The sequence below is a fragment of the Rhinatrema bivittatum genome, chromosome 2, assembly GCF_901001135.1.
Source record: "Rhinatrema bivittatum chromosome 2, aRhiBiv1.1, whole genome shotgun sequence".
In the NCBI taxonomy this organism is placed as follows: Eukaryota; Metazoa; Chordata; class Amphibia; order Gymnophiona; family Rhinatrematidae; genus Rhinatrema; species Rhinatrema bivittatum.
This window is the reverse complement of record NC_042616.1, coordinates 14,308,488-14,333,332: the sequence shown is the minus strand read 5'-3', so window position 1 is coordinate 14,333,332 and position 24,845 is coordinate 14,308,488. Positions and strand designations below refer to the sequence as shown.

The following is a 24,845-nucleotide window of genomic DNA, read 5'->3' as shown; positions in this document are numbered from 1 at the left end:
ATAAACATTTATTCTTCTGCATTCACCGAAAGGTAACAGAAATCTATTCTAACAATTGCTGTACACACAGAGGGAGGGCCGATGCAATAAATCTCTGCGGGAATCAGGCGCTCAGTGTGGAGCGCCCGCTTTCCTCACGCGCGCCCGGCCACCTCTCCTGGGCGCGCAAGTGAATATTTAAATGAGGGGTGGGGTTGCCAAGGAGGCGCTAGGGACAAACGTGCACCCCCAGCACCTCCTCGGCAGCAGGCGCCCAGGAGAAGTGGTTGCCAGCGGGTTAGGGAATACGGACGCTCAGTTTTACGAGCGTCCATTTTCCCAACCTGAGCGCACCGTATGGCTTCGGCCCCAGAGTTAGTATAACAACAACAAATATTTACATAAAAATGGTGTCCCAAAGGAAAATGTAGAAAAGTTGGGGTTTTCCCCCATTATTTAATCCCATTACTTTTTATCTGTTCAATCAAATCAAAGGTGAGTCCCTTAAGTCCCCAGTGAAATTCTGATCAGAACTATTTTCAGGTCTGGCTCCCAGGCAGATGAATCCTATGCTGTTTCCATCAGCCGGCATCCAGACGCTTGAACGATCTGAAATCAACCCGACTTTCGGTGGGGAAATACACCCTACATTGCTTCTACTAAAATAAATAAAAGTACTCTCTATTCTGAAATATAATCAAGGCAGTTCTTCCCAGAAACACAGTTTGAATGATTTAAAAAAAAATGTATGCAACTACACTTATATTCTTGCACTAGCCTAAGCTAATCAAACGAGACAAATGTTTTTTTAATGGTCATATTGCTAAATTTCTTTCTATCAAACCAGCAGCAGTCAAGGCAATTTCACTCGAGACTCAAAGGTCACTACCCAAAAAAAATCTTTCAATATTTATTACCAGCCCACAGGTTTGATCTCTCTGTAGCCTGGCATGAAATAAGGAGCTCATCTCTTTTTTTAACAGAGGCTGCTATTGGTTAATTGAGCTTAATTACTGCTCATTCCCTGGCCTCTTATTGGCTATCAGGGATAAATTGGTAATAAGTCATGTAATTTAAGGGCTGCAAGCATCACCTCACTATTCCTTTATTCTGAAAGAAATGTTTAGCCTTCAGCTAAAGGTCACATTTCTAGTTCTAATTTGTGAACCCCTTATTCCGTATTTGATGAGGGTCTGGGTCCTGCAGGCGTGACCGAGGTGAGGGATTCTGCTGGCGTGCAGGGATCTGTAATCGTCCAGCCGGTTCTGTTTTCCCTTTCAGGAGGTGTATCGGGGTTTCAGAGCCCGCTGCCTTATTTGTAGGGTTGGCTTTTCACAGCGGGTCCTTGCTGTCAGTGCAGCTTTAGCACGGCAGGTATTCTGCATGGGTTGTGAGTGACCGTATCGAGGGTCTTGTGTTTCTTCCCAAAGTATCTGGCACTGTAGGGAGTTTGTGTCACTAGTTACTGAGGCGACAACAGGCTCTGAATGTTTGCAGTAAGGGGAAAATATCCTCATTCAGTCCAGCCGACCATTTCAGAGACTACCTTCAACCAATGCAGTATGGTTTGCTTTCAATTTATAAACTTAGGTAATTTTTTTTTTTTTTCCAGTCAATCCCCAAAAATCAGAGATGGCACATTCATGAGACACTGTGCCAGGATTTCTGAAAGATACAGCATTAATATTTTGTGTGTGTGTGTATATATATATACATATGATACAAAGTTTAAATATCCAAAAGTATTATGTACAATTGTATTTTTACATGATTGCTCTGGAATGGGGAGAGTGGTGAGGTTATAATGAATGTTGAGTTTAATTATCAAAATCCCAGGGTAGAAGAGAGCCCCTGGGCCTCAAAGTTAATTGTGAGGAGAAGGCTAAATTGTTCACCTAACCTGGTGGTTTATACCCCTGTCCTGGAGGATCCCCGGACAGTCAGATCTTTGGGATATCTGCAATGAATATTCATGAGATATATTTGCCTGCAATAAAGGCAGTGCATGAAGAATCCATCTCAAAACATATTCTTTCAGACTCATTTGAGAACGAGCCCACGGGCGCCCAAGCACGCACGTTCCACCGCGCAGGTGGAGATAACGCTGGAATTTTAAATCATGCGCGCACTTGCACACGTAGGATTTAAAACATCCCCAGCGCGTGTAAGCATGCTCCTAATTTTAAGCGGCTACTCAAGGAAACATATTTGGAATATTTTCCACAGGACTTTGCCGGCTTTAACGCACGCAGGTAAGTGGATTTTAAAACACGCTCGGGCAGGGGACATTCCCAGTTGGTCCACCAGTTTGCCCAGTAAATCTCTGTCATCCAGACCCCTTCTGGCTCTTCATCCTGCCCGCCCTCCAGTTGACCCAGACCCCTGTAAGCCTTAAAATGTCAAATCTGCAGACTCGATGCTTATCAGGGGCAGCAGTAAAGTTTAGCAGTTGACAAGCCCACGTGCTCTGCGGCCTCCGGTTTTAAAATACGGAGTTAATCGCGTAACTGTTGGCCCCAGCCGGAACCCCAATTCCCTTAATTTTTTTTGCTCATGCACAGGCACATATATGCGCGTAAATCGAGGATTTTAAAATCCGGATTGCTCGCACACAGCCCACATAGTCCCATATAAGTGGGCATTTCAGCACGAGCAACGCTTTTAAAAGCGACCCTATTGTGATTATCGTGAAAACCGGAGTCCTCCAGGACAGGCTTGGGAACCACTGACCTGAGTAGCTTACGCTTTTGCACCAGCCCTGTCCATAGTGCAAGGCCCTTCACAAAATGCTTGTGCCAGCGTGCACAGACTGGAAATGAGTAAGTGGTACTGCTTGCATTAAACCTCTTGATTTACATAAGGGGTCTGTGGCATGAAAGCAGCAGGATATCATCTCCTTTTTATCTTCAGGGGTCCACGTAACTGTATCTCATCCTCTTGATGCTTCATTAGGTTCTGTGATGCTAGTAATTGCATTGTAGCAAAGAGAACCTCCCTCTGGAGTTCATAAGGTGTAATATTCACAGATAACGTGTATAGATTGGCCTGGAAATTCCTCTGAATCAGACCAGTGGCACCCAATATGACTGGGACTATTTCTGTATCTTTCTGCTACATTTTCTTGCTCTCAGATTGCATCTCTTGGTACTTCTTTCACACCAGTGTGTGTTTTTAGGTGGCTTGTGAGGTTTTGTTTCTTAACAAATCTTTTGCCACACAGAGAACATAAATACGGTCTCTCACCCGTGTGTATTTTTTGGTGGCAAGTGAGGTACTTCTTTTTAATGAATCGTTTGCCACACACAGAACATACATAAGGCCTCTCACTGGTGTGTATTTTTAGGTGTTCTCGGAGGTTTGCCACCTTAAAGAAGCTTTTACCACACACAGTGCATGTAAATGGCTTGATGCCTGTGTGGATTACTTGATGGTTAGTGAGGAGACTTTTGTGAATGAAGCTTTTATTACACTGATCACATGGAAAAGGTCTCTCTCCTGTGTGGATTTTATGGTGAGATATTAGCGCATCCTTGCGACTGAAGCTTTTGTCACATTCATAACATGAATATGGTCGTTCCCCAGTGTGTATATTTTGGTGTTTGGTGAGGTGGTTTTTCTGACAAAAACTTTTCCCACACTCAGAGCATGTAAATGGTTTGTCCCCTGTGTGGATTTTCTGGTGCTGCAAGAGCTGTGTCTTCCTAATGAAGCATCTTCCACATTTATTGCATGGGAATGGTCTCTCCCCTGTGTGGGTTCTCATGTGTCTTGTGAGAGCACATTTTTGAATGAAGTTTTTATTACATTCATTACATGGAAATGGTCTCTCACCAGTGTGTATGTTCTGATGTTTCTTGAGTGATTTCTTCTGACAGAAGCTTTTACCACATTCAGTACATGTAAACGGTTTCCTACCTGTGTGGATTTCCTGGTGTTGTGTGAGGTTTACCTTCCTAATGAATGTTTTTCCACATTCAGCACATGAGAATGGTCTCTCTCCTGTGTGGATTATCATGTGTCTTCTGAGGGCACCCTTCTGAATGAAGCTTTTATTACATTCACTACATGAAAATGGTCTTTCTCGAGGGTAATGTCTCTCTTTGGTGTGTACAATGTGGTGTCTTGTGAGGTTTGACTTCTGAAAAAAGCTTTTCCCACACTCAGTACATGTAAAAGGTTTGTTGCTTGTATGGATTTTCTGATGGTGAGAGAGATCTGCCTTTCTAAAGAAACATTTTCCACATTTAGTACATGAGAATGGTCTCTCACCTGTGTGAATTTTCTGATGAGATATTAGCACATACTTGCTAATGAATGTTTTCTCACATTCAGAACATGAAAATGGTCTCTCACCAGTGTGTAGATTTTGGTGCCTTGCTAGCTTTGCCTTCTGAAAGAAGCTTTTCCCACACTCAGTACATGTAAACGGTTTGTCACTTGTGTGGATTTTCTCATGTTGTGAGAGGTATGTTTTTCTCATGAAACATTTTCCACATTTAGTACATGAGAATGGTCTCTCTCCAGTGTGGATTATCTGGTGAGATATTAGCATATACTTATTAATGAAGCTTTTCTCACATTGAGAACATGAAAATGGTCTCTCCTTAGTGTGTATTTTTTTATGTTGTCTTAGTGCATTCTTGTGTATAAAAATTTTGCTGCATTCAGGGCATGGATAGGTTGTATCTCCTGTGTGCGTTCTTAGGTGCACTTTTAGATTTTTCTTCCAACTGAAACTTTTTCCACATTCAGGGCATAGAAATGGTGTTTTGACTGTGTGGGATTTCTGGTGCAATATTAAATGTGATTTCTTACCAAAGCTTTTTCCACAGGAGTCACACAGAAAGGATTTCTCCCCTTTCCCCTCCCTCTGGTGAAGGTCAGAAGAAGTCATGTGATCACGTTTATTACTCTGGAAGGGTCTCTCTGCACTCAAGAGTCTCTGATGCTCAGGGATGACTGAGACCTCCCTCTCACATGCAGCGATTCCAGCTGGTGAGTCTCCTGCAGGGTCTCTCAGCTTCTTCTTTGACTCCTGCTGACTATTCCTGTTGTTTCTCCTCTCAGGCCCCTGGGAAACATTCTCATATGCATTCCTTGAATCTCTTGCAATCAGTCCCAGTTCTATAGAACATTCTTCTTGAGTCTCCTCTGTCTTTATATCCTGTGTGATCTCATCATTTGCTGGTGATAAAAGAAGGCATTAATCATGCATTAATAATCATGGAAATATTTCTGGAATTGTTACACATTGATACGGACGTACATCTCTGAACACATGAGATAAGAGTTGAGGACCTACATATGTATGCCCTAGAGTCAGGGGGAATATGATAGAGAATAAGGAAACCTTTTTGCATGGGACAGAAGTGAATTGATGGAATTAGGGGTCATGAAGAAAATAGGAAAATTAGGTTCTTACCTTTGCTAATTTTCGTTCCCGTAGTACCATGGATCAGTCCAGACAGCTGGGTTATGCCTCCCCTCCAGCAGATGGAGTCAGAGAGAAAACTGAAAGCACCCCCTAGATATACTGGTGTGCCACCTGCGATCCCTCAGTATATGTGATATCAAAGCAGAAATAAGAAATGAATCACCTTCAACTGTACCCCCAATAGAATGGCAAAGGATTGTGATCAATAGCATGACCTAAAGGCTCAAATCAAGTAGAAACCTCCTTGAGAACAGGTAAAACCAGAAATAACAAACAGGACACCACAGAGTGAACAATAAAACACGAGGAACGGAGACACTGCACCTCGAAACTGTGGTATCTATTACAATACAATACAATACAAACTGTAATGGAAGAAAACACAGAAAAGGAACACGAGCGGACTCCCAGAATTACTAAGGGCGGGCGTCTGGACTGATCCATGGTACTACGGGAACGAAAATTAGCAAAGGTAAGAACCTAATTTTCCTTTCCCTGTACGTACCAGGATCAGTCCAGACAGCTGGGATGTACCCAAGCCGCCTTAACTGGGGTGGGACCCTGAGAGTCCCGCTCGAATCACACTGCTCCCAAAGGACTCCGCAGGAGGACCACGAACATCCAGGCGATAATGCCTGGCAAAAGTATGCCAAGATTTCCATGTGGCCGCCCTGCATATCTCTTGGCAAGAGACCAAATGATTCTCTGCCCATGAAGTCGCTTGAGAACGTAGAGAATGAGCCTTAAGCCCAGCAGGAATAGGCTTCCCACATCCAACGTACGTGGCCACAATAGCACCCTTTAACCAGCGTGCGATCGTAGCTTTGGAAGCCTGAAGACCCTTCTTGGGTCCATTCCACAACACGAAAAGGTGATCTGACTTCCTAAAGTCATTGGTAACCTCCAAATAGCGTAAAAGAATCCGCCGGACATCCAGACGCCTCAAGTCCCTACCTTGAGAAGACTGCAGGTCCTCTTCCGAGAAGGAAGGTAATTCCACCGTTTGGTTGACATGAAACGCGGAGACCACCTTAGGTAGGAAGGAAGGAACAGTTCGTAGAGAAACCCCCGACGCCGAAATGCGCAAAAAAACGGTTCCCTGCAAGAAAGAGCCTGAAGCTCCGACACCCGACGAGCTGAGGAAATGGCCACAAGGAAGACAGCCTTGAGAGTCAGATCCTTCAAGGAAGCCGCCTTAATAGGTTCAAACGGAGCCGCACACAAGCCACGGAGTACTAAGTTCAAGTTCCAAGACGGACAGGGAAGCCGGACGGGAGGACGCAAGTTCCTAACTCCTCGCAAAAACCGCGCCACATCCGGATGACTCGCAAGGGAAGAGCCTTCTACCTTACCTCGCAAGCAGCCCAAGGCCGCCACCTGAACTCGAAGCGAATTATACGCTAGCCCCTTCTTCAATCCGTCCTGTAAGAACATAAGGATATCCGCCACAGACGAACGTCTGGCCGAAGCACCCGTCGTGTCACACCAATCATGGAAAACCTTCCAAACCCTCGCGTAGGCGAGCGTAGTGGACGACCGACGGGCCCGAAGGAGAGTAGACACCACCGCGTCCGAATAACCTCTTTTCTTCAACTGCTTCCTTTCATAAGCCAAGCCGCCAGACAAAAACGATCCGCCAGATCGAAAAATACTGGACCCTGACGAAGAAGATTGGGAAGATGACCGAGACGTAGTGGGCCGTCCACTGCCAGATTGACCAGATCCGCGAACCACGGACGCCGCGGCCATTCCGGAGCCACGAGGATCACTGGGCCGCGATGGTACTCTATGCGTCTTAGCACTTTCCCTACGAGGGGCCACGGAGGGAACACATACAGAAGAATGTGACGAGGCCACGGGAGTGCTAGCGCGTCCACTCCTTCTGACGCGTGCTCTCTCCTCCGACTGAAGAAGCGAGCCGCCTTTGCATTTTGCCGAGTCGCCATGAGGTCCAAGCGCGGAGTCCCCCAACGCCGCTCGATGAGAGCCATCGCCTCCAACGAGATCTCCCATTCTCCTGGATCCAGGTGCTGCCGGCTGAGGTAATCCGCTTGAACGTTGTCCACGCCGGCAATGTGGGTGGCTGCGAGACGCTCTATGTGCCTTTCCGCCCAAGACATCAATAGCGCGGCCTCGGTCGCTACCGCCAGGCTTTTTGTGCCTCCTTGTCGATTTATGTACGCCACTGTTGTCGCATTGTCCGACAGAACTCTTACAGCTCGTCCGCGTACCAGGGGAAGGAGACACCGCAAGGCCAGGCGGACCGCTCTGGTCTCCAATCGGTTGATGGACCAAGTCGCTTGGAGCGCTGACCAGGTGCCCTGGACCGCACGGGACTGGCAGACCGCTCCCCAGCCCGACAGGCTGGCATCCGTTGTCACCACCAACCAAGGCGGGGGTTCGAGGTCCACCCCCTGCAGGAGATTGGCTGGATTCAGCCACCAAGAGAGACTGGAGCGAGCCGGCTCCAGTAAAGGCAATTCTATCCCGTACTCCTCCGAGCGGGGATCCCAGCGAGATAGAAGTGCTCTTTGTAATGGACGCATATGCGCAAAAGCCCATTGTACCATTTCCATAGTAGATACCATATGACCAATGACTTGTAAATAATCCCAGACCGTGGGCATCTCGAGCTCCAACAGGCGCCGTACCTGAGTCATGAGATTGACCCTGCGTTGCTGCGTAAGAAAAACCTTGCCCACCAAGGTGTCGAACCGAGCTCCCAGGAACTCCAGCTGTTGGGTCGGTTCGAGTCTGCTCTTCGGGAAGTTGACTACCCAACCCAACTCCTGCAGCTGGTGCACCACTAAGGAGACCGCCCGATTGCAGGCCGCCTGCGACTTTGCTCGAATGAGCCAATCGTCGAGATAGGGATGCACGAGGACGCCCTGACGGCGGAGGGAGGCCGCTACCACCACGAGAACTTTGGTGAACACCCTCGGCGCGGTGGCCAACCCGAAGGGGAGGGCGCAAAACTGGTAGTGGTCCCCCATCACCGTGAACCTCAAGTACCGTTGATGCCGTTCTCTTATTCCGATGTGAAGATAGGCCTCTGTCAGGTCCAAAGAAGCCAAGAATTCTCCCTTGTGGACGGCCGCAATAACAGACCGGAGGGTCTCCATCCGGAAGCGGGGCACACGCAACGCCTTGTTTACTCCTTTGAGATCCAGAATGGGTCGGAAGGTGCCCTCCTTCTTGGGAACCAGGAAGTATATGGAGTACCGACCCGTCCGCAGCTGGTCCCGCGGAACAGGAACCACCGCCCCCAAAGCCTGTAGATGGGCGACCGTTTGGGCGATAGCTACCTGCTTTTCTACCGGCCCGCATGGCGATACCAGGAAGAGATCCCGGGGGGGACGTACAAAATCCAACTCGTAGCCGTACCGGACCACGTCGAGGACCCATTGATCCGAAGTGATCTTGACCCACTCCTCCCAAAATCGGGACAGCCGACCCCCAATAACGGGAACGGAGGAGTGGGCCCGCGCACCTTCATTGTGCGGGCTTAATGGCAGGAAAGCCTGTGGAAGCGCCCCCGCGTAGAGGCCTCCTGCCGCGAAAGGAAGAAGAAGACCAGGCCTGGGATCTTGTCGCCTGCTGCCGCTGGGGAAGGGAACCCCCTCTTCCCCCACGGAAACGCCGTTGCCCCCGAAAGCGAGCCCTAGCATTCCCAAACGACCGAGGTTGCCGAGGCTTATCCTCCGGCAACTTGTAAACCTTGTTGTCACCCAGGTCCTTAATAAGCTGGTCCAGCTCCTCGCCAAATAGCAACTTGCCCTTAAAGGGGAAGGAACCTAACCTCGCCTTGGAGTTGGCGTCCGCCGACCAACGACGGAGCCACAGCAACCTCCTGGCTGAGACCGCCGAGGACATAATGCGAGCCGATGTGCGTAACAAGTCATACAGGGCATCCGCAGTATAAGCGACCGCCGCCTCAACACAATTCGCCTGCTCAGCCTCTCCCGGAGGGAGCTCCTGCATGGTCAGCAGCTGCTGAACCCAGCGTAGGTTGGCCCTCTGTACAAGGCTGCTGCAAGCCGCCGCTCGGACCCCCAGAGCCGCCACGTCAAAAATACGCTTTAATAAAACCTCAAGCTTGCGGTCTTGGAGGTCCTTCAACGCTATACCCCCCGTCACGGGGATAGTTGTATGCTTTACCACAGCCGTGACAGCCGAATCTACCGCGGGTGTCTTCAAGAGCTCCAAAGACTCCTTGGGTAAGGGATATAGCCTTTCCATGGCCCGATTCACCCGCAGGGACGCCTCTGGGAGGTCCCATTCCTTGGAAACGATCTGTAAGACCTTGTGGTGAAAGGGAAAGGTCTGCGGGGGAGCTCTAATCCCTGCCATTGCAATATCCCCTGTAGACGTGTCCGCCTCCTGCGGCGGATTCGTTAACTCTAGCTCCTGCAACACATGAAGAATAAGGAAGCTCAATTCCTCCTTTCCAAACAACCGTAGCACCTGGGGGTCATCCCCTTCTACGGCCCCCTGAGTATCCGCCGTCAAAGAGTCCGAAGCCCCCGGGGACTCCGGCACGGCTCCTGAGTCCTCCGGGTCCGCAGCTCCCCCCCCCCGCGGACGGGGACCTTGGCCCCCGGAGGAACCCGCGCCCGGCTGGGTCCCCCGGGGCAAGGCAGTGGTCCTGGGGACCTTCGGGGGAGTGGGCACCTCTGCCTCCCAGCCGGATTCTGCCTGCAAAAAGGCTTTGTGCATAAGAAGCACAAAATCAGACGAAAAGGGGACCACCCTCTTCCGATCTTTCTTCGGGGCATCTGTAGATAGGGGGGCTCGAGGGATCCCCGAATCGGGCTGGGAGCTCGCGCTCTGGGCACCAGGAGAGGGAGGAGGGGAGATTTCCTCCTCCTCCGACGCTGACGATTCAGTCTGCCTCGTGGCCAAGATGGCCGCCGCACTCCTCCCCGAGGGAGGAGGGGCCGGAGAAATGCTGCCTGCAGCGCTGCGATGCCGGGACGCAGAGGGGAGAGGAGACCTGCTGCGGGCAGCGCTCGGCCCCCGAGAGGATCCCTCGCCCCCGGGAAAACATCGGGGACAGAGACCCTCTCGGGAGAGTCGCGCCCCCGCCCCCCCACAGGACACGCAGAGAGACGACCGCGGCATCAGAGCAGCGAACGGAGCTGCTACACAGAAAGGGCGCCAAAAGCAAGGTGAGGGGAGCCTCACAGAAACAGCGCGCCGGGTGAACTAGCCACCCCCTCCGGGTCCAAGAACACGCTGGCAGGCCGGGGTTAGGAGAAAAAAAGATATAAATATATATAAATAAAAGTAGTTCACTGCCTGTCCCCAACAGGACTTAAGTGACTGAGTTAGTCCACTTCAAAACTTTTTTTTTTTTTTTTGAAAACCCCCTTCAGGGCTGAATCCCCTGGAATTGGGGGGAGGGTGACCGGCCCACCGGTAAGCTCTCCCCCAGGTTCAAGGACACTGTACTCCGGGAAATTAAGGAGGACACTGCCCTCCTGCCTGCCCGCAATGAGCTCCAACCGCGCTGCGCCAGACACTAACACAGACAAACAAACGATAGGAGGGAAGAAACCAATTGATCTTTGTCCCTTTTTTTTTTTTTAAATGTTTCCCAGTACCAATAAACTGACCAGGCCAGGACCGCAGGTTATGCCTCTCGTTCTGCTGGAGTCAGAGAATATACTGAGGGATCGCAGGTGGCACACCAGTATATCTAGGGGGTGCTTTCAGTTTTCTCTCTGACTCCATCTGCTGGAGGGGAGGCACAACCCAGCAATCTGGACTGATCCTGGTACGTACAGGGAACAGGAAATATTTTTTTCACAGTAAAGGGATGAGGATACCTGCCTGGCATGCCCTGCCGAAGGACGGATTGGAGACAGAAATGAATAATTATAAAGAAAATGGGATGAGCGCAGAGGATCCCTAGAGACAGAGGATGCCAACGAAGCACTGGATAACCTGCACGGAGTGGGCACTTCAGCCCAAAACAGTAGGGGAGTTACTGGTTTACGTTTCCAAGAAAGCATTCAGGTAACCTGAATAGAGGCATGGATACCGTCCAAACAGCTGTGGTACAACAGCTTCCAGCTTCCGAGATGCCTGGGGAAGCTCGCCTAGAGGGACCAGGGACAAAACCCAAACTTGAGTGATTATGAGAAGCCAGATTTTTGTTAACCACAGAAGCTCAAAGCTTGCTGGCTGTGGGGATTGTTACAACATTTGGTAAGAAGGCAGGGAAGGGAGTCAGGTTGTAAGCTTAGGTTTTGGTTCTGTAAGAAGAAATGTTGAAGGTGGCAAGGCCTCAAGTAGTCCACAAGTGGAGGTACTGGAGGCAATAACTGTAACAGACTTTGAGCATTCTTGGGACGGATATATGAATGGCAGTGGTAGGAACAGTGTTTAGAGCATAGCTAAAGGATTCGGAAGAGAGGTGAGCTGGTGTTGGGTTGCAAAGGAACTTTTTTTGTCGTGTGTCTTCCAAAACTGGATTGTAGGACCTTGTCCAGGTCACCCTTAAAGGAGCTGTGTCTGTGTCAGTTGAACCAAACAAGATGGACGCTACTGAATTATATGGGACAAAGAACTTCTATTGTTTAATAAACAGCACATTGTTTGAAGCTAGCTAACATAAGCAAGGCAAACTTGTTGAACCTGCTTGATGGACATTGTATCCTTCTAAGTAGAACATTCTGATCAACAACCTGTGTCTACCAGAACATCTACCATCATGGGGACCTGTCCACCAGCAGCATATCTGCTAGCATGGGAACCTGTCTACCAGCAGCACATCTGCTATCATGGGAATCTGTCTACCAGCAAGTCTACCATCACGGGAACCTGCTGCTAAGGAAATATCAACTTCTAAAGCCCACCAATGGTATTCCCATGGACTCTGGTGGTGCAAATCAATGCTCAACTTTGGCAGATCATGGGCATTCAGCTGAGGACCCAAAGGGAGCCATGACAGTCTAAGACAAAGAAACTAGAAAGATGAAAAAAATCTAAGAAGGATTGGGTTTTTCTGCTGGACCTCTCTCAGGGGGTCATTTATCAAAATGCGATAAGGCATTTTCGCATGCGTTAAGGGCTTATTGCATGCGAAAAGCCCCGTTAACGCATGTGATAGGCCCTTACCGCATGTGAAAACGTGTTTAATGCATGCGATAGCACCATATCGTATGGTGCGATGCAAATTCAGAAAATAGGAGGGAGTTAGGGGCGGAGAGTGGGCTGGGTTAGCCTGTCTGCAAAGAGCTATCGCACAGCCGTAACGCCGGGGTTTAGGTAAGAGTGTAGGGGGTTAGGGGCCACTTTGACATTTTACATGACACCTACGAACAGAACAGAGGTCTCATGAAGATTTGATGGCCTTCGGAGTGAGGAAACTCACTCCAAGATGAGATTTGGGCAAGGTTCTCTCAACCTAGCTTGATGGACTCTCTACCTGGGTAACATCAAGTTAGGAGGAGAGAACCTTGCCCAAATCTCATCTTGGAGTGAGTTTCCTCACTCCGAAGGCCATCAAATCTTCACAAGAGACCACTGTTCTGTTCGTAGGTGTCACGTAAAATGTCAAAGTGGCCCCTAACCCCCTATACTCTTACCTAAACCCCACCTCGAGTTACTAGGTGGGCCTACCATAGGGATACAAATACCTACCTATGGGAATGACATTATGGCCAGTCTCTCTGTCTCACTCAACAATGGTCCCCCAGTGGTTGAATGCAGGAAATACAACAGGTCTGGCACTTATCACAGAATCTGAAAATGGTATCACAATTTGCACTAACTTAGCTCTTCACACAGGTAATTAGCGCAAATTGCAATAAATGCTATATTAGCATAAAACACACCCCTTTTGCTATCATATGCGGTACTTACTGCATTTTGATAAATCCAGGCCTCAATCCCTTGTCCAAGCTCTCTGCCAAGCCGTCTGGCACACTCCAGGTGGTCCTCCTCTAAATACAAGTGTTGCAAGCCAAATACCATCCGAAAGGTCCTATTTATATGTTTCTGACTGCTGTCTGTAACCTTTCTCTCTCTGAAAGCTGTCTTCCATTCCAAGACTGATGAGGGATGTTTACCAACAATGTAAGCCATGGGTGGATAGGGTGCCAAGGAACCTTAAAGCCGGGACTGCTGATGAAAAATTGCAAAATACTACGCACCTTCCTGATCAAGTTCACGTAAGACTTTAGCCAGTTTATTCCTTATATGCTGGGTATTTAGTGTGAGTAGTGTGGGCTAGAACTGATTTTGGCACCAGTGAAATAGGTATTTCTGATTCCAGAACGATTTATAGATGTTGCCAAACAAACTTTTTGTTAACTGTGTGGCCAGGTAATTTGTGTTTCAAATTGACTCATTTGGTCATAATTTGAGGCAATAGGGTATGAGTAGTTAGTAATTAGTACTCTGTTTATTCTTATAGAAGATTTTTAGGAATAGAGTGGCTCCCAGTTAAAAGAGTGGTGATCCATTTAGAGAAGTTTTCCGAATCCCCTGATGAAACCATGGGTGAAACAGGAGTCTCTTGTCGGGAACTGAAGTATATTTTGAGGAAATTCGTAGAAGAGGAGTGAAGAAATACAAGGATTATACCACCAGGATGTGGAGGATATGGTTGTAACAAAATAATAATATGGTATTTGTGGGAGAGTTTACATATATTTTGCACTATTATATAAAATATATTTTGAGATAAAAATTGTGAAAAACGTTTTTTGAATATAGTATGAATGTGATGGATGAGTGAATTAATATGTGTATTGTATTTTGATAAACATGTGTGTATCTTTTAAATGTTTTGATATAAAAGTTCAACAAGGGACTAAACCAAGCTATGACAACCACCCGGTTTTGATTTTTCAGGATTTTTCACAGGAGGTCTCATTACGCCACAGGACTTTAGCCCCATATTGCACGCAACGTTTTCAAAGAGGAATTCGGGCTGTCCTCGTCTACCCAGCCAAGATGCGGGTTCAGTCGGACCAGGGGGTGCGGTGGTTTACTGAGGTGTCTGCCATACAACAGTATATACAAGCCCTGCCAGTCCAGGCTGATACCACCACTTGAAGGATTGCTGCGACAGGCGTGTGCCTGGTAAGAAGTTTCAGCACATGCAGAGGCCTAGCGGACGAGTTTCTTTGTTTTACAGGGAGACGGTTCCCTTGATTTTTCTACCTGTTCCATGTCAGCTGGGTTTTGGCTATCGGAGCGCCTCACTTCCCAACCCCCTCCCCGGACTTTCTGGCCAGCGGCCTATACCGCTGAAGGGCTGGCAGCTTTTTGGACTATTTTTCTTTGCTGAGTGGGGGGGGGGGGGGGAACATTAACACTGGACTATGTTTGAAGGCGAGCCACAGAGCCCGAAGTCAGCAGTAGCTCTTGGGACTCCCTCACTTGTCCGGGAGACACCTTTTGTTGGGTGGTATTGCATGTCATATTCATGGTCTTTACTGTATTCTTGCCATGTTGCTGTTATGTTTCTGTCGTTTGAATTTTATACACAATGGTTGTTGTATTTGTTTGAATGCTGTTGAGGGGCCGGGTGGGGGCTGAGCATTGGGTTGGCGTGCTCTCTACCTACCATCCTTAGATGGTGGGTATGGGGGGGTTAGTTAGGAAGGTTCAGGGAAACTGGGTTAGGGGAGGTTGGAGGGGGGGAAGGGCATGGGGTGGGAGACCATTCATAGGTTTCACGGGGGAACCTACGGATTATTTCTCTCGTTACTCTCTATTTACTTTTGAGGGGGACGCTATGCTGGGAGGCGTCTGCCCTCACCAACTTGGCTTAATCTTTTGTTGTATTAAATACACAGTTATGGAGCCGACCTAAGCGCAAACAATTTTCGATATGTCTCTTGGAATGTAGGGGGCATTAATTCTCCCATTAAACGGACTAAGATCCTGCAATCCTTAAATCGGCAAAAGGCGGATGTAGCCTTCCTACAGGAGACACATCTCTCAGATTTAGAACATGAGAAATTGAAACAGAGGTGGGTGGGTTCGGTATATTATGCCTCGGCCACCAATAGATCGGCTGGCGTAGCTATTTTGGTTCGGCACTCTTTTCCTTTACAAATATCCAAGGAAATTAAGGATCCTAATGGTAGATATATGGTGCTTTTGGGGACAGTACATCAAACCCCTGTTATTCTTTGCAATGTGTATGCCCCTAATGTGTATCGTGCCTCCTTTTTCACTGAGATTTGTGCTCTTCTTCTTCCACATATTGATGATTTGATTATAGTGGGCGGGGACTTCAACGCTGTACGGGACCCACTGTTAGATAGATCTACTACGGCTCACAATCAAGGCCCGTCAAGCAGGGGGATAACTCTCTTTGAAACTTCCCTACACCTCACTGATGTCTGGCACTTATTACACCCACAGGAGAAGGAATTTACTCATGTTTCTAGAGCTCATGCCACACATTCCCACTTGGACTACCTTTTTTTTTTTTGTATTTAAAGATTTTATTGTCAGTCAGTGCAAAACGGTGATACATAACATTAGCATATAAAAAACATAAATATGTAAGTCAGAACAAGAAATGTACCTTGGTAGTAACCATCCACCTCAAGGTGAAACAATACATTCATAGCCAAAAGTGACCGAATTTTCATTTATACATTCACCCCAGCCCCGTCAACCCAGCCCCCACCCCCCCATACACTGGTAATATGTAACCATCAGGGAAGAATTGTTTGCAAGAATCTCACCTGGGAGAGGGAACGAAGTGAGACCACCAAAGAGTAAGGGGGAAAGGCAAGGTGCAGATGAGAAGACAATGACAACGCAAACAGAAATAGCAGGACGCACTCAAGCGTCCAGAGTGAAGGGCTCTAGTGGAAAGGTTTATATCGGGGGACAGCCCAACATGGATAGGTAATCAAAGTATTTAGTAAGGCTTTAATAGTCCAGAGCAAGACCAACAGTAGTGGCGACAATCATTTATGGGTATAAGTTTTGGAGCTCAAGCCACTTGGTATAACAGCCCCACATCCTTTCAAACGCTGCCAACCGGTCTCTGTGCACCGCAGTGAGTCTACTAAGTTGGTAGTATGTGTGAAGTCTGTATTGAATTTTAGCCAAGCTGGGGACATTGGCCTCTTTCCAGTGGAAGGCTATCTCAGTACGTGCTGCAATAAAAACTTGCAACAAGAATTTTTGTGTGTCTTTATTGTGATCGGGTAAGGGTAGGCCTAGAAGTGCGTGCCGTGGTTCAGCTCTCACCGGTGCCATGACCATCGCCGAGAGCCAACCCATAACCTCCCGCCATACTAACGCCACCTTGGGGCAATCCCACCAAATATGGTAGTAGGTACCGAGGTGACCGCAACCCCGCCAACATTGGTTAGATATTGCTGGCTTAAACTTATGAAGACGCTCTGGTGTATAATGCCATCGGTAAATTAATTTATAACAGTTTTCCTGTAAACTGGCCGATACTGAGCATTTGTGAGCCAGAGAATAAATAGAATCCCACTCCTTTTTGAGATCTTTAACGACTGTTGACTCTGGGGGTCCCCTTGGCCATTGGGCATGTCAGCATTGCTCTGTATGTGCACAAGCGATTACTGGTAAAGATTGGGAGGATGCCTGAGGTTATGTACATTCATCGTACCAACATACTGATTGTTCATCAACAAGCGTTGTTTATCTCATAGTATGTCCTTGCAACCTGTATTATGTTGGTCGCATGAAGCGGATGATTCGGACCAGGTTAATAGAGCATCGCAGTTGCATCAGTACTGAAAAAGTTACAGCTCCGATGGTAGCACATTGTAAAGACCTGCATCACACATTTGACAATCTACGAAGGAGGGTTTTAGAGCAAATTCTTCAGAATCCACGTGGGGGGATCCCAATAAAATTCTAAATTGCAAGGAGCAACAGTAGATTTTCAGATTTAAAAAAAGCAGCCCCTACAGGATTGAATGCTAACATTGAGTGGTATTCCCTGTGTTAAAAAGTCGCACAAAGGGGAGGTACTTAGTGACGTATGTAGGGGAGTATTTGCCATAAGGAGATTGATTAGAAGGAAGAGAACGCCAATCCGCCATATTGTGAGTGAGTAATCCGGCCAGGGTTGTTTGAGAGGAGGTCGTTCAAAAATGTCCATCTAAATGATTTAAAATTAGATTAAAGTGATGTAGTTAATTCATGTGGTGTTTTGGGAGACCTGGGTACAGCGGTGCTCACAGCCAGTACTAAGAAAATTAGAAGACTATTCTACTAACAATAAATGTGGAGATAATCGACCGTCGGAAAAAAACAGTAGTCGCAATGGTACGATTGGCTCAGTTGAATTAAGCTAAGTAGTTCATGGCTGGACTTTTAAATGTTGCATATAAAAAATTAGTTGAAAAAAAAATATTGTTGCATATAATATCCAGCAATTAGTGACTTATGATTATATATAAGGCAGAGTCTTAAAGCGTCATGCTATATCGATGAAGCCTATTATGATGGTCACTTACTCCTAAGTTAAAAATTGTTTTGGCTTATCATCAGCGTCATTAAATGTTGTAAGTGGGGATGCATGTTGGAGAATGTGTAAGGTAGCAGTTAGTACCAACTATCCATTATAAAAATCGTTGGCACTCTCTGGTTTATATTTAGGAGATAAGAGAGAGACATTTAAATACCTCTGAAGTTTCCATGCACAGGAGGTGAGCTTTTTCCAGTGGGAAAAGAGGCCATGGGATGAGGGTGAAAAGGGGAAGACTCAGGCGTAATCTTAGGAAATATTTCCTTACAGAGTGGATGCATGGAATTGACTCCCAGGGGAGGTGATGGAGACAAAAGCAGAGCCTGAATTCAGGAAAACACGGGATGTCTAAGGAAGTGATGGGAATTAAAATGCTTAATTAATTGGGTGGCTGGGCAGACATTCATGGGCCATACAATCTTTTTCTGGTGTCATATTTCTATGTTTCTACCTGCTGCAGTCTGGAGAAAAGTCACAAAATGACCTTCGGTAAATCAGCCCCTGGATCTGCTAAACATGCAGATAATGTGATCCTTACCCAGGAAGATCAGGGTCTGATAATTCTCCTTCATCACCTCCAGGTAAAGCTCCTTCTGCCCTTCATCTAAATACCCCCACTCCTCCTGGGAGAAATAGACAGCGATGTCCTCAAACGTCACCGGCACCTGAAACACAAACCAGAAACACTCAGAGACACGTGGAGGGGCTCAGCGGGCATTAGATCTCAGCTGGATTTATTCTCCTGACATTTTATCATGCAACAGAGGACGCCAGGACCCATCTCCCCCAGGAACTGCCAGATTTGCTCCCCTGTGAGAGGCCCCAGATTTCGTTTCCTCTATTGGACAACAAGCTCTGAAAAGAGACAGAGGCATCAAATATCACTGCCTACATAACTCAGTGTCCAATATCAGCAGAGCTGGAACAGAGCATTACCCCAGAACATCAGGAACATCTGGCTCTGTTCCAGCAGGAAAACTCACTGTGCCAACTCCTCACTTGCACTAGTTCAGCATTTAATGGCTAGATTTTTTTTTATTGGATTGCAATGCTCATTCACCTTTCCAACCCTGAGCGGAAGGTGAGTTAGAGGCAGGGTGGTAAGCTCTCTGGGGCAGGTATTTCCCTGCCCCAGAGAGCTTATCATTTGTAGGGTGAATTTTCACAAGGATTTACAGCCAGGTTTCTGTGCATAAATTGGCCTTTGATAATTACCCTGGGGGGGGGGGGGGGGTAACGTGCAAGCAGAACCTCTGATTAAATATTTACTTCATCCCTCTCTGCTCTGTTCTTTCTGGGTTAGGGTTCACTTTTAAACTTTACGCAGACGATCTTCAGTTTTTCTTCCCTATTAACTTCATCTGTTGACCAAAGCTTTCAGGAAGTTGCCTGCCTGCCTGTTCAAAACCAAGGAATGGGTGAGGGGAAAACAGTCTCCCCCTTTCCGTTAAGAAGCCCCGAGATCCTGATCTTATCCCGCACGCCCCCCGGGAGGAATCCCCTGCCCAATCAAGGTCCCGTAACCTGGGGGTGCTGGCTGGCTCCTCATTCTCCATGCAGGCCCACGGTCCGTCAGTGGTACAATCCCGTCTTTTACGGTCCCTGCGATCTCCGGGCGGTGACGCGGTCTCTGGTTTTGGCCCCTTCTGGATTACACTAATGTCCTGCTGCTAGGTTTCCCAACATCCTGTCTTCAAGCTTTCTGACTAATCCAGAATCCGGCAGCTGGAGTGATCGCTGGATGCGCGAACCCATTTCTCCCATGCTAGCTGACCTGCAGTGGCTTCTTATTACCTGGCGACTGAAGTTTAAGCCTTTATCTTTGGTTTGGAAGGCCATCCATGGAACTGCTCCAGCATGTATTATGGCATTAACTCGCTCATATCATCCTAGCAGTAGTTTAAGAACATAAGATGATAAGAACATGCCATACTGGGTCAGACCAAGGGTCCATCAAGCCCAGCATCCTGCTTCCAACAGTGGCCAATCCAGGCCATAAGAACCTGGCAAGTACCCAAAAACTAAGTCTATTCCATGTTACCATTGCTAATGGCAGTGGCTATTCTCTAAGTGAACTTAATAGCAGGTAATGGACTTCTCCTCCAAGAACTTATCCAATCCTTTTTTAAACACAGCTATACTAACTGCACTAACCACATCCTCTGGCAACAAATTCCAGAGTTTAATTGTGCGTTGAGTGAAAAATAACTTTCTCTGATTAGTTTTAAATGTGCCACATGCTAACTTCATGGAGTGCCCCCTAGTCTTTCTACTATCCGAAAGAGTAAATAACAGATTCACATCTACCCGTTCTAGACCTCTCATGATTTTAAACATCTCTATCATGTCCCCCCTCAGCCGTCTCTTCTCCAAGCTGAAAAGTCCTAACCTCTTTAGTCTTTCCTCATAGGGGAGCTGTTCCATACCCTTTATCATTTTGGTCGCCCTTCTCTGTACCTTCTCCATCGCAACTATATCTCTTTTGAGATGCGGCAACCAGAATTGTACACAGTATTCAAGGTGCGGTCTCACCATGGAGCGATACAGAGGCATTATGACATTTTCCATTTTATTAACCATTCCCTTCCTAATAATTCCCAACATTCTGTTTGCTTTTTTGACTGCTGCAGCACACTGAGCCGACGATTTCAATGTGTTATCCACTATGACACCTAGATCTCTTTCTTGGGTGGTAGCACCTAATATGGAACCCAACATTGTGTAACTATAGCATGGGTTATCCACTCAACGTCTGCTGGAAATTCTTTCACTAACACAAGTGCGCCTGGTGACTTCTCGTAGCCGGATCTTTAGCATCGCTGGGCCATTTCTATGGAACAAACTACCTAACACAATTTTCACAACTCTCCGCTTCAAATTTTATAATGTGTACCCACCTTCCAGCAACATATCAATCAATGTTACCAGCAATTTATCTATGCTTGTCACCTCACCGCATAGCCCCCCCTTGACTTTGATATCTCAAAAATTAAATCAATGTCTGCCAACACCTACTCACAACCTGTACATAAGTTAAAGAAGAAAAGGTACTTAAAGAGCATGAATATTTATGCACATAATATAATGAAGAATATTGCATTGTAGAGTACGTCCTTCCCTTCCTAATTAATTTTGCATCCCCTCAGTAGCTCCCGTTTATTGTTTCTCCCTCCCCCAGTTTCATAATCAGTTACACTGTAAAGCCGTTGTGCTGCATTTCTTGTTTGATGTTAACCGATGTGATGTTTTTAATGAATGTCGGTATATAAAAAATGTTAAATAAATAAAAATAACTAAATAAACCTGAGTTCATGAGATCAGAGAAGGATTGGCTCCCTTTCAGTAAATTGCTAAAAACTCACTTCTTTAAGCAGGCATTCCCAGACAGAACAGGACCCAGTGGGCTCCTTCCACAATTTTCATGGTTGCGTTCTCTACTTTTCTGATATGTTAAGTTTTATGTACTGAGTGGTGTTTTTTGTTTTTACATTATTGCTGTACTCTGTACTCGCCATTGCTGTACTCGCGCGTGAATACCTAATAGGGCCCTCAACATGCATGTTGAGGGCCCTATTAGGTATTCACGCGCGATTCAGTAAGTAAAATGTGCAGCCAAGCCTCACATTTTACTTTCAGAAATTAGCGCCTACCCAAAGGTCGGCGCTAATTTCTTCGAGCACCGGGAAAGTGCACAGAAAAGCAGTAAAAACTGCTTTTCTGTGCACCCTCTGATTTAATATCATGGCGATATTAAGTCGGAGGTCCTGAAGGGTAAAAAAAGTAAAAAAAAAGAAAAAAAAAATTTGAAGTCAGCCGGCAGCTGTCAGGTTGAAAACCGGACGCTCAATTTTGCCGGCGTCCGGTTTCCGAGCCCGTGGCTGTCAGCGGGCTCTAGAACCGACGCCGGCAAAATTGAGCGTCGGCTGTCAAACCTGCTGACAGCCGCCGCTCCGGGCCAAAAGGAGGCGCTAGGGACGCGCTAGTGTCCCTAGCGCCTCCTTTTGCCCATTTCTACTGCCGGTTAACTCTCTAAAAAGTTGCTACCAGCAACAATGGAGAGAGAGAGAGAGAAGCCCTCAAGGCATCAGCTCCCACAGGCCCTGCAGTCTTCCAGCAGGAGAGGTCAGGAAGGCTCAGCTGCTTTCCTTCTCCCAGCAGCCCCAGCAGAGGACTCCGGAGGACACCATGAGCCATCCAGCCCCGGCTCCCACAGGCCCCCCACATGTGGCTACTGCTTTAGCAGTAAAGGACCAGAAGGCCCATCTGCCTACTTCTCCTAGAAGCTCCACCAGAGGACATTGTAAGCTGTCTAGGCTTCAGCTTCCCACAGGCCTGGCTCTTTGGCTATGGCTAGCTTTATTTACATGCCATCCCCTATCTCGGGGGGGACGGGGGGGACTCACAACCGTGCGTAATGCTACACAAAAATACAGCATACTAAAGATGAATAAACACTGGGGGCTAGAACCCTAAAAAAAAGGTACAATAAGCCTCAGGATAATACAAACAATAAGATAAAATCACATCACTTTTCTAGCAGCAGAGGACCGGAAAGCTCATTTGCATACTTCTCCCAGAAGCCCCGGCAAAGGACTCCAGAGGCCACTGCAAGCCGTCCAGGCATCAGCTCCCAAGGGCCCTGCACTCTCCTAACAGAAGGGGACCAGAGGGCTCATCTGCTTATTTCTCCCAGAAGCTCCAGTAGAGGCCACTGCAAGCCGTCCAGGATTCAGCTCCCAAGGGCCCTGCACTCTCCTGACAGAAGGGGACCAGAGGGCTCATCTGCTTATTTCTCCCAGAAGCTCCAGTAGAGGACACTGCAAGCCGTCCAGGCTTCAAGCTCCCGCAGGACCAGAACACGTGCAACCTCATCATCTCTTACTGTACATTTACAACCACGGGGTTGATTTCAAAGCAAGAGTCAATAAGGCATGTAAGCCAGCTACTTGTAAAGAGATTGAATGTAGTATTTTGAGGATCACTTACAGACAAATATAAAATAAAACGATAAGATTAAAAGTGCCTTAGATTAGTTTAACTGCCCCACTCCTTTAGAAATCTGAAGTCGCTACCAACGCTACCAAAATGAAGATGCCGTGGGTAGTCCAGCAGCAGGAGCAGCAAGGCGGCCATAACCAGTCTTTTGCACCGAGTGCCACACGTTGGCGAGAGGTTGCATGTGTGCAGTTTAAGGGCAAAGAGCTCCCAGCCCTCAGAGAGCAGAGTCTGATTTCTGGAGGACCCAAGGCAGACAGAGAGGTTTAATGAAGAAAACCAGCAGGGACCTGGCAGAGCTGTCCCACCTGAGCTGCCCTGAAGGATAAAAGTCACCTGGGAAATCATATGCAGACACCCATCCCTTCTCTCTCTCTCTCACACACACACACACACACATGCCCTGCGGCTGATCCCCTCTCATCATCCCACCAGCCCTTGCTCAGTGCCTCCAAAACGATCTCCTTGGCTCTGTCTGCTCCAGGCCCAGCCCTCTCCCTTCATGTTCCCTGCCCGCTATCTGTGAGGAGAGGGACTGGGTCAGGCCTAGGGGGAAGGCAGCGATATCTTCAGTCTGCCTGCTGCCCTACCTACAGGCCTCGTGTGCCCATTAGCAAATCCAGGACTGGATGTTTCTTCTGCTGCATCAGAGCCTGAAAGGCACTGCCTGGCATTGCATCCCCTACCTGCTGAGCAGAAAGCCCTGCAGCCATTCTCCTGCCCCTTCTCCAGAGCAGGATTTCCAGCCCCGGCTCCCTCCCTGCACGGTCCCTGGGGTGGGGGATGGGATCAGTCCCAGGCTGCATCCCCTGCCCCCCTCCTACCTGCTGAGCAGAAAGCCCTGCAGCCATTCTCCTGCCCCTTCTCCAGAGCAGGATTTCCAGCCCCAGCTCCCTCCCTGGGGTGGGGGATGGGATCAGTCCCAGGCTGCATCCCCTGCCCCCCTCCTACCTGCTGAGCAGAAAGCCCTGCAGCCATTCTCCTGCCCCTTCTCCAGAGCAGGATTTCCAGCCCCAGCTCCCTCCCTGGGGTGGGGGATGGGATCAGTCCCAGGCTGCATCCCTGCCCCCCTCCTACCTGCTGAGCAGAAAGCCCTGCAGCCATTCTCCTGCCCCTTCTCCAGAGCAGGATTTCCAGCCCCGGCTCCCTCCCTGCACGGTCCCTGGGGTGGGGGATGGGATCAGTCCCAGGCTGCATCCCCTGCCCCCCTCCTACCTGCTGAGCAGAAAGCCCTGCAGCCATTCTCCTGCCCCTTCTCCAGAGCAGGATTTCCAGCCCTGGCTCCCTCCCTGCACGGTCCCTGGGGTGGGGGATGGGATCAGTCCCAGGCTGCATCCCCTGCCCCCCTCCTACCTGCTGAGCAGAAAGCCCTGCAGCCATTCTCCTGCCCCTTCTCCAGAGCAGGATTTCCAGCCCCGGCTCCCTCCCTGCACGGTCCCTGGGGTGGGGGATGGGATCAGTCCCAGGCTGCATCCCCTGCCCCCCTCCTACCTGCTGAGCAGAAAGCCCTGCAGCCATTCTCCTGCCCCTTCTCCAGAGCAGGATTTCCAGCCCCGGCTCCCTCCCTGCACGGTCCCTGGGAATGGGTGCAGCTTTGTGCTTTACTGGGTGTCAGCGATCGGTTTCTCTCCTGATTGTTTAAGTGAAAGGAGGAGGGAGGGAGTCTAGGACAGAGCATAGAGATGGGAATCAAGAGGGAAGGAGCAGGAGGGATCCTGGGGTTGAGCGGCCTCTGACTGCTGCCCTCTGCCTCCCCCGCCCAGCACTGACAGCAGGAGCTGATGATGCACACATTCATATTTTTATTATTTTGATGATTTAAGTGCACCTTGTACTTAAGCACAAGATGTTATATTTGTTAAAAAAAAAATTCCACATTTGCCATCAAGCTGATAAGCCTCGGGCATACACTGGGTCCTATCCTGGGTCGCTGCAGGCCGAGCCCCTCCG

General features: G+C 48.2%; 1 protein-coding gene across 1 annotated transcript; it reads right to left on the bottom strand.

Moving 5' to 3' along the window:
• Window positions 1-24,555, bottom strand: LOC115083575 (zinc finger protein 260-like). Its single transcript, XM_029587476.1, has 3 exons — window positions 24,387-24,555; window positions 18,439-18,565; window positions 1-5,163 (listed from the first exon to the last, which is right to left on the bottom strand). Exons 1-3 carry the CDS (start codon window positions 24,411-24,413, stop codon window positions 3,107-3,109), a joined length of 2,211 nt encoding a protein of 736 aa, XP_029443336.1. The 5' UTR covers window positions 24,414-24,555; the 3' UTR covers window positions 1-3,106.
• Window positions 24,556-24,845: the final 290 nt, after the last annotated feature.